The 15,668-nt window shown below is 35.8% G+C and overlaps 1 protein-coding gene and 1 long non-coding RNA gene across 8 annotated transcripts in view; one reads left to right on the top strand and one right to left on the bottom strand.

Annotated features, from left to right (window-relative positions):
* The window catches only part of JMJD1C (jumonji domain containing 1C), a 308,347-nt gene that overhangs the window by 7,673 nt on the left and 285,006 nt on the right, over nt 1–15,668 (bottom strand). For 5 of the 6 annotated variants that reach the window (XM_027091871.1, XM_027091869.1, XM_027091868.1 and 2 more), the window contains 11 exons: nt 14,872–14,961; nt 13,762–13,889; nt 13,363–13,576; nt 12,640–12,854; nt 11,449–11,727; nt 8,486–8,654; nt 7,685–7,775; nt 7,083–7,213; nt 6,567–6,689; nt 3,142–3,281; nt 1,423–1,599 (listed from right to left, as the gene is read on the bottom strand). In XM_027091871.1, the coding sequence (XP_026947672.1) occupies nt 1,423–1,599; nt 3,142–3,281; nt 6,567–6,689; nt 7,083–7,213; nt 7,685–7,775; nt 8,486–8,654; nt 11,449–11,727; nt 12,640–12,854; nt 13,363–13,576; nt 13,762–13,889; nt 14,872–14,961 (1,757 nt within the window). Of the gene's footprint in view, nt 1–1,422; nt 1,600–3,141; nt 3,282–6,566; nt 6,690–7,082; nt 7,214–7,684; nt 7,776–8,485; nt 8,655–11,448; nt 11,728–12,639; nt 12,857–13,362; nt 13,577–13,761; nt 13,890–14,871; nt 14,962–15,668 lie in introns of those variants that run through there. The other variant, XM_027091873.1, reaches the window with a different exon arrangement.
* Nucleotides 1,961–7,993, top strand: LOC113612204 (uncharacterized). 2 transcript variants are annotated; one of them, XR_003429773.1, is made up of 2 exons: nt 1,961–2,010; nt 7,425–7,993. It is a non-coding gene; the product is annotated as an uncharacterized LOC113612204 (long non-coding RNA). The 2 variants fall into 2 exon arrangements; XR_003429772.1 differs by lacking the exon at nt 1,961–2,010 and adding an exon at nt 2,317–2,362.

Consider the following 15,668-nt stretch of genomic DNA (forward strand, 5'->3'; position numbering starts at 1 on the left):
AATGTTCTTTATTTTGATTGTGTTGTTGCCTAACTACATATTTGTCAAAACTTACAGAACTGTACACTAAAAGGTACATTATAATGCAAATGATACCTAAAAAATGCACTGTCCAGTATGACTTTTAAGAAAATGGATACTGGATAAACTGAGTATGTGAGTAAGGATTTTCAAGGGAACCTGTTTTGTATTATCAAATAATTACACCTAGTTAGAAAAACATTTACTGTGCTATTCTCTTAAACAAGACTGCTCCTTTGAGGGCATTTTACATGTGAATACAGATTAGCTATTTTCTGATAAGAGGCTAGAAGGCCAAAGAATAGTATGTGGGGTGAATCCCAGTTAAACATGAATCATAAATGACACATCTCTGAAATGATATAAGTCCATGAGAAAATAATTTAACATAAATAATACATTCATTTAATTAATACACTTAATTATATTTTACAATAAATGCTGTTTGAGATCTAAGAATGATAAATCTAACCCTAACTTGACATCTTAAAAACTAAGCAACTATTCTCACTTAAGAAATATTTGTGGCTATTATAATAGTGTCACAAATATTACACAGGCAGTAATTGCATACAGTTATATAAAATGTAGGAAACTTTGCTTGGTAAAAGTAAACACATCAGATACATCTCAATAACCAGGTGGTGGCAAAGGTGGGGAACCAACTCTGAGGCAAACTAGTTTTCTGGATTCTCGGGTTTCCTTTGCACTCTGTTACTATGAGCGCTAAACTGCTCTGCGGTAGCTTCAGTCTACTTATAGGAACCCACTATATGCTTTTAATCCAAACCCTCCATATCACCATCTATTCTATGCCATTCTTCTAGGTGGCACACAGTCAAGCCACAGAAGCGAAGACTAGATGTGTATTTCAGTTTTAAAGTTTTGTGAATCAGTAGCTATAAAAATTACGCAGCACCTTTCTTTCGACGTGCTATTGCTACGTTAGCAAACTAAAAAGAGGCAGGAAGTACAGTGAAAGCCTGAATTATGGAATGGTCTACCTAATAACTCATTCTACTCATATTTGGTGCCTTAGAAAATGTACCATCTCTAAGTCCTGATACTCCCCCCTCCCACTGTTAAGTCTCAGCTATTGAGAACTGAATATACAGTAACTCTTTTTTTCCTTAAAAGTCTTTGAAATTAGATTTCAATCCACCAAACAGTAGCAATACAAAAATGGAAATCTGGCTCATGTTTATATATTTAAAGGTCTCAAAGCATTTAATTACGTCAGATCTCATCAAGCACTGAAAAGCTGTTTCAGTAATTTCTTAATGAAGGCATACTGGTGTAGGTCATTCTTTCTTACATCTTCCTTCATTTATATTTATACTCAGAACAATTTCTTTCTGGTTCTTTCAGTAACAAGTGTGTTAGAAGCAACCTTTTATATACCTGATGAAGTGCTCCTGCTGGTAAGACGATGGCATCACCAAGGAACTGAATAAGAGTGCAGGCTTTGACTCCATATTCCTCAAGCAGTCTTTGGCGAAGCTTTTTGTTCACATACCAACTCTGGTCACGAATTGGATCATGTTCTGGTAGAACTTCAAGGCCTTGTTCTTTTGAAATCTGAAATATAGATTAAAATGAAAATATATACCCCAATTTAAGTAAAGAAAATGGTAAATCCTGTTCCGTTAAATTTCAGTTTTCTTTACAATAACAGTCTGTTCTCAGAATCTTCTGAAACGATGACTGAGCTTAAGTTAAAGAAAATGATATTCTACAATTGGAAAAGCCAAAGGACATGAAAACAATATTGCACACTGATACGCTATTAATAAAGTAAATCATACTCCCTTACCTTCTTCCACTATGAAGTTCTCTTTTAAAAAAAAAATAGTTTTATTAACTATTATTTATTTCTTTTTCAGTCTTTTTTTTAGGGGGCTGCACCGTGCAACATGTGGGATCTTAGTTCCCTGACGAGGGATCAGACTCGTGCCCCCTGCAGTCAGAAGCACAGAGCCCTAACCACTGGTACAACAGGGAATTCTCTCTACTATGAAGCTTTCATCCATTTGGTTCCTTACAATTATTTTAAGAGTATAGCACAAAGACGGGGAAAAGCTTAGTTTAGTAACTTTTTTCCAAAAGCCAAACCATTTGAATGTGTGGACATCATAAACATTCATTCATTCATTCAGCCGCATGGGGTCTTAGTTGTGGCACTTGGGATCTTCGTTGCAGCATCTCTTAGTTGCGGCATGCGGGATCCAGTTCCCTGGCCAGGTATTGAATCTGGGCCCCCTGCATTGGGAGTGTGGAGTCTTAACCACTGGACCCCAGGAAAGTCCCCATAAACATTTCTTTTTGCTGCTCTTTTTTTAAGGTAGGTACACAGATAAATAACCTTTATATTGCTAACCTTGTAACCCTTGACAAATCACTTTCAAGGGACCCTCTAACGAACCAGTGAAATGTTCTGCTTTAAAAAGCATAGTTTATAACATTTTAAATTAAAAGACTGTTAGGTAGTTCTGGGATAAAATAGTAGTTACAGGGCCATAGCTCCCTTGCCTCACACTGACCAAAGACAGACCTTAAGTCCATTCAGAAAGAAGATGAAGTATAATAAGAAAAACAGCAATTATGGTCCATTAAAAGAAATCCCTATAATTACAAAATTCAGAAAATATTTGAGAAAAGGGTTTGAACCAATTTCAGATTAATGTGTCACTTTTTTAACAAGTATACAATTACTCAATTTCAATCTATTCAAATAAGTATCACAGATATGAGAGAGCAGAATTACTGTCTAGGTCAACAGCCAAAAATACCAATACAATAAAAATTCTGCCTTCTTTACGTGTTTCTATGACAGGTTTTATATTCTATAATTCCAATCACTACTTTTCATCAAGGGTAACATCTGACTCATTAACAGGTTCTTTACTCTAAGGGGATGAAGGAGTACTACCAACTGAGAAGAAGCTGCCATTCAAATTCCTCAAAAGAAAGGAGCTTTTGATTTTCAACAGCAAAAAATTCCATCCTCCTAAGTAAAAATTACTCAATCATCTTATACTGCTGAATGCCCATGAAGTTACATTAAAATTTAAGTCTCTGCTCAAGGTGAAGAGATAAAACTGTCTGTAACCTAAATTATACCTTCTGAAGAAATTCCCTTATCTTGTCAACATCTTTCCCAGCATAAATATGCCACAGAGCACCAGGTATTTCACTTGAGTCCTTCAATCGTTTTCTTAAAATGTCATCTAAATCTTCTTCTTCAAATTTCTTAAGTATTCCTGAAACACAGAATATATTCAAACTGGTCAGTAAAGACTCCACCAGAAAGCCACATCTCCTACAATTGATCTATCATAGTAGCATAGTGCCTGACTAGACTGGGACTCTTAAAGAGAAGATAAACCCAGTTCTACATGAAAACTGTTACGACTATAAGAGCAGAGAACAATGAGCCGGGGTAACTGGGAACAGAATCAACAGTAACTTTCCCAGTTCATTTGTTTTCTGTAAACCAAAGGATGGGAGATGAAAACGCAAGGACTTTTAACTCAAACATAACCAAGTTTCATCCTGTACCAAGGGTGTGGTCATAACAATGTTTTGTACTCACAGCATTTCATAAAAAGGACTATCGTGACCCCTATATGGTAGGCAAGGATCATAACCTCTACTTTACAGCTCAGCAAAATGGTTCAGTGAGGAGAAGGGATTTATTCATTGCCATGACTAATGAATGGCAGAGCAAAATGTCTTCCGACTAATTTCTGGGAGATCTCATTTACTATTATTGGTTAATCTGTAATCAAATGCAAAAGCTTCGGGTGCTATGACTGAGGAGGCATCAGGCCATTCTTCTGAACTATTGACAAATTAAAAACTGCACATATATATGCACAGAAGAAATGTTAACTGTAGTTACCTCTGAGTGAAGGACAGGAATGTCGTTTTCAAATGCCTGATTTTACTACAATGAACATTTTAGTATTTTATTTTTAATACAGCAGGTTCTTATTAGTTATCCATTTTATACATATTAGTGTATAGATGTCCATCCCAATCTGCCAATTCATCCCACCCCCACCCCACAATGAACATTTTAAAGAAATGTTTTAAGAGAAAAGGAAATCTATTGCCTAATACAAAGAACATAGCAAATGTTCCCTCATTTGTGACAGTTATATCTTTTTTATCTTTAAAGTGAGCTGCAAAGATTTCTTGAAGTTATACATTAGGTGTTTACAATATGCCAAGCACTGTCCTAGAATCTTGGGGATTAGAGTTAAGAAAGACCCAGTTAAGACTTCACAGAATAAAAGATGATATTAATAAGTGTAGGCAAATAAACAATATCACATAGTGGTTCAGCACAGTCATGCGAGTACAAAAGGTACACAAAGACTGGGTCGGTCCTCGAATGTTATCTTTTAATGAAAAAGATAAAAAGAAAATTGTTACTGCTCTGTGAATTCTAAAAAGGCTGCTAGAAAGAATACATCAGATATTTCCTAATTTGTGACAGTGAAATCACAAGGAAGAAAATGGTTGCTGGAGCAGAGAAAGTTTATTCTTTAAATGAAGACCTCTAGGGGGAGGTGACAATCTGAGCTACATTTTGAGGGATGAATACAGGAATTTGCTAGGGAGACAGGAGGTAGGAGAGCCACTGTATGCAGAGGAAAAAGCATGTGCTTTATGTAGGTCGGTTTTCTTGATGTGTTTTAAGCATTATTATAACACTAAAACATTCCTTTTTTTGTGACCATCTAAAAAATTGGCAGAAACTTTAAAGAAAGACAGTCCAAGAATTAAAGTCCAAGAATTAAAATTAAAAGCTGATGACTTTTTCTCAAAAGATCAAACATTATGCTATGAATGAGGGATGGGAGGTGAGCAGGGGGAGGGAGATGAGCAGAACAAAGATGAATAAGGAAGTTCTAGCATTTAAGGAGATGAAAGAAAAGTAGGGGAGAAAAGCAGATGTAACCTCTGTATTGTAGACTAAGTGCTATAATATCTAATACAATGTAAATGCTAGGTAAATAATTGTAAATACAATGTGAGTGCTATGTAAACAGTTGCTGGCTACAGCAAACTCCTTTTGCTTTTTGAAAGCCGGCACATAGCAAATTCAAGTTTTGCTTTTTGAAACTTACTGGAGTATTTTCTTTTTGCTGTGTTTTTTCTGTCCTTGACTGGTTGACCCCACAGGTGCAGAACCCGCAGATACGAAGGGGCAACTGTAACTGTGTGGCACCATAGGCTTTGAAAGGAGAAGTAATCTGATATCAAAGGTCACACACATTTCTGTCCTAGAGCTGAGACTACAACTCAAGTGTGCCTGACTCTCAAATCCTTGGGAGTAGGGGAGACAAGAGTTTTTATCAATTACAATCAATAGAGTCAGTTAAAGAAGCTGAGAAACTATGAGTTTCTACAGTTTTGGAGGAACTTAGGTTGTGTATTATAGAAGCTGTCAAATAGACACAAAAACTGAGTGAATATTATAATAAACCCCCATGTCCTGAGCACCTAGCCACTAAGCTGCAGATATATTCTGGGCTCCAGATAGAATTGTTGAGCTAACTGGTCGGAAATCATGTATAGAATTTCACAGGAAGTGCATGTAAACCAGAAAAGGGAGAGGATAAAGTCTATAACTCTAGAAAAGTCTGAAACTCCACCATATGAAGAATGAGGGGAGTAGTGTTACTGAAGCCAAGGAAACTATTTGAAGAAGAGGTGTCGTTTACTACAGAGGGTACAAATAATAAGAGGACCACAAAGAAACCATTGTATTGAAATATGACTATCAGTGAAAGCCACAGCAATAGCAACAGTACAGTAATCTCAGTGGGGCGGCAGGCAGGGACCAACCTGCATTGAGCTGAAATATGAAAGGGAGGTGATAGACACAGCAAATAATGTTATGAGGGCAGGAGCAATAGGATGGTGGCAAGGAAGACAAGGTCTGAAGAAGGCTTTTAAAGGAAGGAGGAAAAGTCTGAAGTTTGCTCCTACTCTGAGAAAAGAAGCCAGTGGAGAAAGTAAGTTGAAGGACCTATGTCTATAAAGAAGGGAATGATAGATGGAACAAGGTTTTAGAAAGAAACCTAGAGGACAGACTCTAAAACCTATGCACTGGATTGAACAGTTATTTCTACTTGGGAGAAAAGGCCCCTTCTCTCTGGTACTAGAGGGGAAAAAAGAATGCTTTAGACACAAACATGCCTTAATCATCTTCAGAGCTCAAGGACCTAATTTCTGTTCTTCACTAAATGTTTATAAGTGAGCTTACCAGTTTATTTTCATAAACCCAATATTTAATAATAGGAAATGAGCAAATTAAAAAAATTCACTTTTAAAATTAAAATTCCTTTTGTGTTAAAAAAAAAAACCAGGTAAATTAATCACAGCTCCAAATAAATATTAAAATATCCCAATATCCACTGCAATTTTTTTGGGAATCTTTGATGTTAACTCAGAGGCTGACATTCTGGATAATATTATTGTGTGTGGTTATTCAACTGTTATTCCAAAGACCACTATTCTTTAAGTTTCTTTACCTGCTTTTGAGAGAATGCCATTTCCTTTCGCTATGCCAACATACACTAAAATATTCACAACGTCAGAAACTTCAACATGTAGATTTGTTGTTCCTATATCATGATCTTTAGCAGCAGCTACACCTGTGTATAAAATGAAGTTTTATTTAGCATAACACTTTATATATCCTAGATATTCCTTCCAAAATCAGCTCTATGAGGAAAATCTGTTAATTGTAATTTGAGTTTTAGTCTCCTTTTTCCAAAACCTGCTCACAAAATATCACAATCCATGAAATGTACCATAAAAATCAAATTAATAGAAAATGTAACTATATTTTATAAGGAATGAGCAGGTACTTAACTATATATTGGCTATTAATACCTAATATACACTGCTTGACTCAGAAAAAGATTTCAATGGATTATTAAAGGAACGGATTTAGCAGAATCTAAAAATGATTAGATAATTTATCTTTGGAAGGAAGTTAAACTTCCATATACTCCAAGTTGATAGAAATGCAAATATATACTTACCATAAGCACTGCACAACCTGGGTCCTAGATCAGGGCGTACAAAAAATCCTGGCAAATGAGAGGCCAAATTGAATTTTCCTTCTGGATTACAATATTCTGGCAATGGCAGGCTTTTTAAAAGGTCTTCATATCTGAAGAATAACATTGACTTCTTTTGAATAAAGGTTTACATTCTTAAGTACTTTCAAATATATAAATGTTCAAGTTGCTAAACTTTCCTTAAGGCCTTTAACAGTTAACACTTTCCTTGACTTCAAAGTTTAAATGAATGCATAATACATGGATAAGCAAAGAATAGAAGTGATACTGACTAAAACCGCAATTCTCTTTCCTTGAACACAGCAAATTGAAAGCACCAAAGACAAGAGAGGTCCCAAATGGGGCCTCCTCTGACAGCATCCTCTTCTTTACTGCCCTAACGAAGACTTCCCCCTGCTCAGACTACAGAGATTCAGTTCTTTCTTTTTTTATTACTTATTTTTAATTGAGGAGGATACTGCCTAAAGCTCACATTTGTAGATCATTATCCCACTTCTGGGGATAATCTCAGCTCAACCTCAAAGCCAAGAGTCAAAATAACAAGTATAAACAGACATACATACCTTGCTGGCATCATAGTCTTGAAGTCTTCTCCTGAAGGGCAATCTTTCAGTTTTAAAACAACTGTTTCTCCACCTTTCGTTTTTTGCCGTTCTGTAAGAATGCAATTGATTATTAAAAGATAATCTCTGTCTTTTTATTAATGTTTAGAGGAAGGAAGAAATGTGAAATGAATGAATACCTCTATTATTGTACAGTAGGTAAAGAATGCTTGCTTATGGACTTTTCTTATGTATTCATGTAGTATTAAGATGTTTGTTCCTTATGAACACAGATATCTGTAATATCACCATAAAATTCTTTAAAAAAAGCCTCTTTACAATTGTTATTAAAATTACAGTCTCACATTTTTACTTTTACTTTTTCAAAATGTTTTACACAAAGTATGTTATTCAAGTTTCAAATGTTGTGGGGGTTGCCAAAAATATTCCCCAAGAATATTAATATATTGAATATGACATATGGAAACATAGTATAAATGACTTTTTTTTTTTTTTTTGGCTGCACCGTGTGGCTTGCTTGTGAGATCTTAGTTCCCTGACCAGGGAATGAACCCGGGCCTCGGCAGTGAAAGTGCTGAGTCCTAACCACTGGACCACCAGGGAATTCCTAAAATGACTTCTTTATGGTTACAGAAAATGAGGGGTAGAGCCAGGAATAGGACCCAGTCTCCTACTTCCAAGTACTTGTTCCTTTTTACTGGACAACAAAGTAATACAGACATTTTAAAGATTAAACAATTTATCATTTGGGGGGGAAATGTTTAAGAAAACAGTAAAACAAAGAAACAAAAAACAACATACTTGAAACTTCTTCAAAACCGTCCCAGAATTCCTTAACATTGGCATTTGAAATAATGCTGTCTTTGCAGTTCAGGAGATCAGCCTGGTGGTCTCCAAAATCAAGACTAATTGAGTCCGCCTTCCACAAGCTAATGTTCATTTTCTTATGCACACCAGAAACCACTGCAGGCTTATAAATAAACAGACAGATAAAGAAAAGTTAAAAGGTATATGCACACTTCCAAAATTTGATTTTACACACACACACAACAGACGGTTAACATGTTGAATTTTAGGACTAATGACAAATTGTGAGAATAAAAGAGGCTTTCAAAAATAGTCCCTGACCTGGAAAGATGTTCACAATATATTTTCAAAGAGAAAAGCTGATAAGAGAATGCCATGTACATGGCAGAGTACACTGCCATTTTGAAAACAAAAAATATGTAGTGTTTTTCAGGAAAGAGTCTGAAAGGCTATACTAGAAAATTTCTAGGCAATATAAATGTTTTATTTACAGACTCCTTTTTAATAGACAAAACATAACCTTATATATTTGTATATATGCAATATATGTAAATAAGATTTTTAAATAAAATACAGAATCCTTGGGATTAAAACATAATTTATATACATTCCGATTTTATATCACCTAAAACACATTCTTTACCTCTACAAGGATCATGACAAAAATATTAAACAACCAAGTGCAACAACAATAAATTTCAAGTCGAATGACCAAATTCCCTGAAAGTGAATCTCTCCTTTGAAATCACATGAATTCAAATTCCCTCACGGCTCTCTAACCCAAAAACCAACAATTGAAGATTTGTGGTTTTAAAACTCCAATGCCGATGTAAAAAAAGGCCTCTAAAGGCAATCTGATGCATTATTCTTAGGTTTCTTTTTTTTTTTAATTCCTTTATTATAAATGAAAGGTAAAAGAGAACACAAAGTTATGACGTAAGAGTCTCTTGTAAAAGATGTTATTTTTAAGTACTCTTAAAACTCACAAGATAATAAAATTTGAGGAATGATAAGGGCAGAATAACCTCAAGCTAGGGTTATCACAAAAAGGTATCTCAAAAGAAAAGGAATAAACAACAGCAAAAACCACCTTAAAGAAGTTTGGTTAACCACTTGGGTAACTGCAACATTAAACTTCCTTTCAATGGGCTAATAATATATCCAACTATTAAAACAGTTTCAGCTATTAGATAATTAACTACTGCTGACAATTCACATATTAACTCCTAGCCCTTATTATGCCTATCCAGGAATACTCCCATCCAGCCCTGTGCCACTCCTTATTTTGGTAACCAGCAGCTTGGGAAAAATAAAAGTTAAAAAAAATTATAGAGGCACGTTAATTAATAAATCAGAATATTCTAAAGCAGAATTCTTAGGCTACTATCATCATTATCATCTTCCTGAAATACTGAAAGCCTTGCTAATTTGGCTCCTTGCCTCTGGTCTTATTCCCCTCCAATTCAACTTCCAATCTGCTTTGCTGTCAGTTATTTTAAAATGTCGATCTGTACAACACAGGGAATACAGCCAATATTTTATAGTAACTATAAATAGGGTATAACCTTTAAAAAATGTGGATCACTATATTGTACATCTGTAAATTACATAATATTGTACATCAAATATACTTCAATTTAAAAAGTCAATCTGAGTTCTTTGATTCTTCAATTAAAACTGTCATCTACAGGAACAAGTTCAAACTCTTCAGCAAGATATAAAGGCCCCTCATAATCATAACTGTAACCACCTCATTTCCCCATCATTACCCCACAGAACTCTTACTTATGTCAGATAAACAAAGCTACTGAACAGTTCCCCAAACACCTGATCCTTTTTATTTCCAACCTCTTGTCCATCTATAAAACCTTCACTGAACCCCTGAGACATCAATTCATACTAGCCCTTTTGAATTAGTACTCTAGCTTATTCATTCACTCTTTTAGGTTTCCACAGTACCTTAAAGTTCTGAGAACATGTGATGTATTTATAAGACTGTTTAAGCCTATACAAATTTAAGTCGTCTGAATTGTGACGCAGCAATGGCATCAGGGCTTCAAGGGAGAGCCAACCAAAAAAATATATGCTAAATACCGTGTATATGCAATTGCATGGGCGTGTATTTTTCCTAGGGTGAGGAACCAAGCTGTCATTGGATTTTACAAAGCACTAGAGACCTAAAAAGATTAAGAACCATTGTACTAAAATGGTTCTTACTCATTTTTATATGATGTACTCATTTTTATATCCTTAATGGCCAGCACAAACACTAGATTTTATTAGGTGCTCAATAACTCTCTGTTGAATAAAAAAAGGGAAGTAAAATAGCAATGATGTTTTCCAGAATGCAAGAAAAAAACAAGATAATATTAAGTCATGCAAAATCCTAATTTGTGCATTAATGTAAATTACCATCTGAAGTATGTATCAAACATTATTATATCAAAACTCTGGTCAAACAGAAAATCATTTTTATTTGAGCCAAGTTAAATAATGGAGTTTGTCGTTCAAGATTTTATGAACTAACTTATAAATAAATGTTCTATAGGTAAATATTAAAGGCAAAAGCATCTACACTTCTCATCAGTTCAAGAAAACTGCTTTTACTATTAACACTGTGATAGCAGAAATGAATCTGTTAACTAAAATACAAATGTAAAAAAAGGAAGGTGATACCAAACTTTGTGAATATATGGCTTTATTAAAAGTCTGCTAACAAATTGAAATTATAACATCAAATAATCAATGCTTCCCTGTTAATTCATATAAATCTGGCCAAAAAAATAAGGATTCAGAAACAATCATTCTGGTAACTTTTTTGGTGTTTTTGATATCTTCCAACTCAAATGTGTCAAGTATTATCTTTCCCCTTTCTAATCCTAAGGAGAAAACCATTTTTCCTATTCAACCAGCTTTAGTTCCACTCAGAGCATACTAAATCAGCTTAAAATACTCACTTGTCCATGTTTCCAACACTCTTTGAAAAGCTTCCAATTATTAATATTTTTATAATCCTTAAGCCACAGAATATGCTTCTCACAGATCCAAGAATGTGGTATATCACTGTACAATTTATTGTTTTCATCCATGGCAGGTTTTCTGTTTTCTTTAGGTTCTTCTTTGAGCTCTGGTTTTACATTTATCTTAGAGGCTTTATTTGGTGGAATTTTGTTTTCAACAACTGAAGCAATTATATCATCAAGAATGTTTGGCATAGTCCTTCCACTTTTACCACTCTAATAAGGAAAAAAAATTATACTTTCAGGGGAAATGATTACATTTGGAAACTTTTGTTTTTATTTACTATTACATAGCAAGCAACCAACACAAACAATATATCTGGCTTCAAGAATCATGTCATTGTGGCTTCCCTGGTGGCGCAGTGGTTGGGAGTCTGCCTGCCGGTGCAGGGGACAGGGTTCGTGCCCCGGTCCGGGAGAATCCCACGTGCCGCGGAGCGGCTGGGCCCGTGAGCCATGGCTGCTGAGCCTGCGCGTCTGGAGCCTGTGCTCCGCAACGGGAGAGGCCACAGCGGTGAGAGGCAAAAGAAGAATCATGTCAATAGATATGGATCTCTAGTCCCTACACTATTCCTGACAGTGGGAAGCAGAAGTAGGGTGGTCTCCATGTGAGAAACCGCCGGATCTGCAGAAACTAGAAGTGTGGTCTTCCTTTTTATATCGTTTTAGGATTGGGGCAGAGGGAACAAATAGGTATACTCTCCCAAATACTTTTAAAAGCCACTAAAAATTTGTGTCTACCTGTGCAATTTTTGTTTTTATTTTTTTAAAATATTTTTGGTGAATAATTAAAGCAAAAATTGATGTCTAAATATTTTAAGTAACAAAACATTCACATCCACATCATTCCCTGCCCCCCCCCCCCCTCCCCCAACTAGATACCAAATTCTGAAGGAGTATGTTAGGACTCTTTTGGAATCAAAATGCCCCTCTGCAACCCTTTTCACCTGGGAAAAGAACAAAATCTCTGGCTTTTAAGTTATGAGAATTATAATGCAAATAGGAACATGCTTAGTAATTTGGTATATTTGATTTCATGTGCATCTATTTATTGTGTAGTTCACAGCCAAGACCCCAAATCTAAATTTAAGGCCCATATGAAATCCAAAAATCTGGCATCTCACTCACGGGGGTTCCCATTGAATAAACTGGTGCAAAGGCAATGCCAGCATCTGTAGAACCCACACGTAGCTTGCCAGCTGTTGTGGTCAGCAAATCTCGTAATGTTGAGCCTTGTTCATTATTCTGGGACACAGGAGGTGATGTTCTGCTATTGGGAGAATCAGGGTTGTCTTGTTCTCTCTCTTCTTTAATTTGCTTTTCAAGGGCAAATTCTTTGTTTTCTGAAATAAAACATTTTACAAAATTCACATAAAATTAAACATGCTGCTAAAGTACAGACAAAGCTGGCATCCTACATTTTACAGTGAGAGATGAAAACTGTAGCACTAGTCATTTATTCACCTGAACACAGACCAGAGGATGGGTTAGATCCTTCAGGAGTCAAATAGTTTGAATATGAAAAGGCCTTCCTCAGTGTTTTAGACATGTAGGTGAGTTTGTACCTGTCACAAAGGAAAAATGCTATAGCTAAGACGGGGAGAAAGTGTAAAGTTACAAATCTATCGCCCTGGTGGCTTTACTGATACGCTCATCTACAGATGATTCTGTAACTAACTTTGATAAGATCACAGGAAGTCGAGTTCCTAGTAAGAAAAGACAAATGTTAAAACCTAAGCCACAATGAGAGCAAAAGACAAAAGTAAACTGTTCTAAGTGAACAGTAGTACGTTAATGTATAATACTACACTGTTGATTACAATTCTCTATTAGATAATAAACTAGGTTTACCTTTTTTTTCCTCTCTGGCCTTTTGCTCTGCAAGATCTGCTAACCAGTGCAGTGGCGACTGGGATTCTGGAGGAGTTAACTTGCTGTCTGTGCTTACATCACTCTCTGGGCTGCTGTTGCCATTACCCTCTAGCTTCTGAGGGGTATTTTGCTGCTGAGACTCAGGCATGCACAGAGAAATTTTATTACTGTGATTAAGAACATTCTGTAAAACCTACAAAGGTAGAACAGTTGAATTTTTAAAATACTATGTCTTCAATTATTCAGAGTTAAAAAATAGAGGTTACATTTATACAGTAACACAGGAAACATAATTTATAAAACACAAGTCCTAAATTGGATTTCAAATATCAAAGCTGATTAACCATGAATTTTATTTGAATAGAGATCTTTACTCACTTGAGACACACCATTCATAGCAGAAAAATTCCCAACTTGTATATTCTGTTTGTTAGTACAATGACAATGGGATTTAATACCATATTTTTCTCTAAGAGTGTGCATCGCATCTAGAAGATCTGTCAAAACTACAAAATATAATGGTTAATAAAAAGATCATCACTAGTTGTTAAGATTATAAAAATTTTTTCTTTTTCTTGTGGAGGTTTTCTGTGCCTTTTCAACTTTTCTTCCATTTTTTCCTTCATCCCTTCCATCTATTTCAGGTTTGATCAATCAACCAAATTCATGTTCTCTATTCTTTTCTTTTACCTCTATAATTAAAAATCATTATGCTCAAAAAAAAAAAAAAAAAGTAGAATAATCTGTAATAAATACATCTAATATGCTTTTTCATTACACTCTGGTCTCCCCGCCCCACGACCCCCCTTTCTCTGGCTGCGTGGTGTGGCTTGTGGGATCTTAGTTCCCCGTCTAGGGGTCAAACCTGTGCCCCCTGCAGTGGAAGCGTGGAGTCCTAACCACTGGACTGCCAGAGAATTCCCAGTTTTCCCCTTCTAAAATGGTTCCTCTAAGGCTTTCTTCATCACTGGGTCTGGGCTTATCCTGCTAACTTTATTACACAGAGGATTCTAAGAACAGAGCAATAACAATTAAAGATTACATAAACCTTACCACTTCTTTCTACTACTATTGACATACTTCTAAGTAATCTGGAACAACAAAGACCTGTTACAATACTAAGTCAATAATGTATATTTAGGGCTTCCCTGGTGGCTCAGTGGATAAGAATCCGCCCGCCAGTGCAGGGGACACGGATTCGAGCCCTGGCCCGGGAAGATCCCACATGTCGCGGAACAACTAAGCCCAAGTGCCACAACTACTGAGCCTGCGCTCTAGAGCCCGTGAGCCACAAACTACTGAGCCCGAGTGCCACAAGTACTGAAGCCTGCGTGCCTAGAGCCCGTGCTGTGCAACAAGAGAAGCCACTGCAATGAGAAGCCTGTGCACTGTAACCCGGAGTAGCCCCCACTCGCCACAACTAGAGAAAGCCTGCACACAGCAACGAAGACCCAAGGCAGCCAAAAAATAATGTATATTTATACTTACCAGAACCAGGTATAATTTGAGTTGGCATTAAATGTTTGTGATCATGAGGCTGTCCCTTCACACACTTCATCCAAGCATACAGTTCTTTATCTGTAAGATAGTAACATACGTACTTTTATATTAGTCATGGTTTTAGAATTATAAAATTGATGGCTTACATATAAAGAGTTTAGCAATTATGTAAAATGTCAATGGTAGGTTTCATATGTTTGCTTCTTAAAAAAAAAAAAAAACAGTTCCACTCTTCTGAGAATTTTATAAAAACATGATACAAAACAGATACAATGTTACTAGCCTTTTCTAAAATGACCATTCTTTAGTCTCATTAATGTATTAGTCACCTCAATCTTCCCTGTAGCTAATTTTTCACTCTTAACTATTTGTGCCAAACAGGGCTTTTGCCTGATCTTAGCACATTAGACTCATAAGTTTGAGGCTACTGCCAACTCATTTTTTTCTAATGGGTCAAAGACACGAACTGTCACAAGACATGTGAAAAGCCTCAACTTGATAAGACAGTATTTAATTGCTATTACTGCAATAAGGCTCCATACCTGGAAGAGTCGATGTATTAAGGCATAGCATGAGGCATATCATACAAAGGAAAAATATTCAATACCTTGCTCTCAAAGGACATCTTCTTCTATAAATTTAATGATATAGATAACTACTTATCTATGACGTGGCTGTAAGAGCTTCAGTAAGTATCAAAAAGGTCATTAAATTCAGCATAAAAAAATCTAGAACTATTTCATGAAAAGTTTCAGAGGAAATAAAATTCAAATCTAGCCTAAAAC

Source organism: Aethalodelphis obliquidens, unplaced genomic scaffold, assembly GCF_003676395.1.
Source record: "Aethalodelphis obliquidens isolate GAN/ISIS:26980383/991018 unplaced genomic scaffold, ASM367639v1 scaffold73, whole genome shotgun sequence".
Lineage (NCBI taxonomy): Eukaryota > Metazoa > Chordata > Mammalia > Artiodactyla > Delphinidae > Aethalodelphis > Aethalodelphis obliquidens.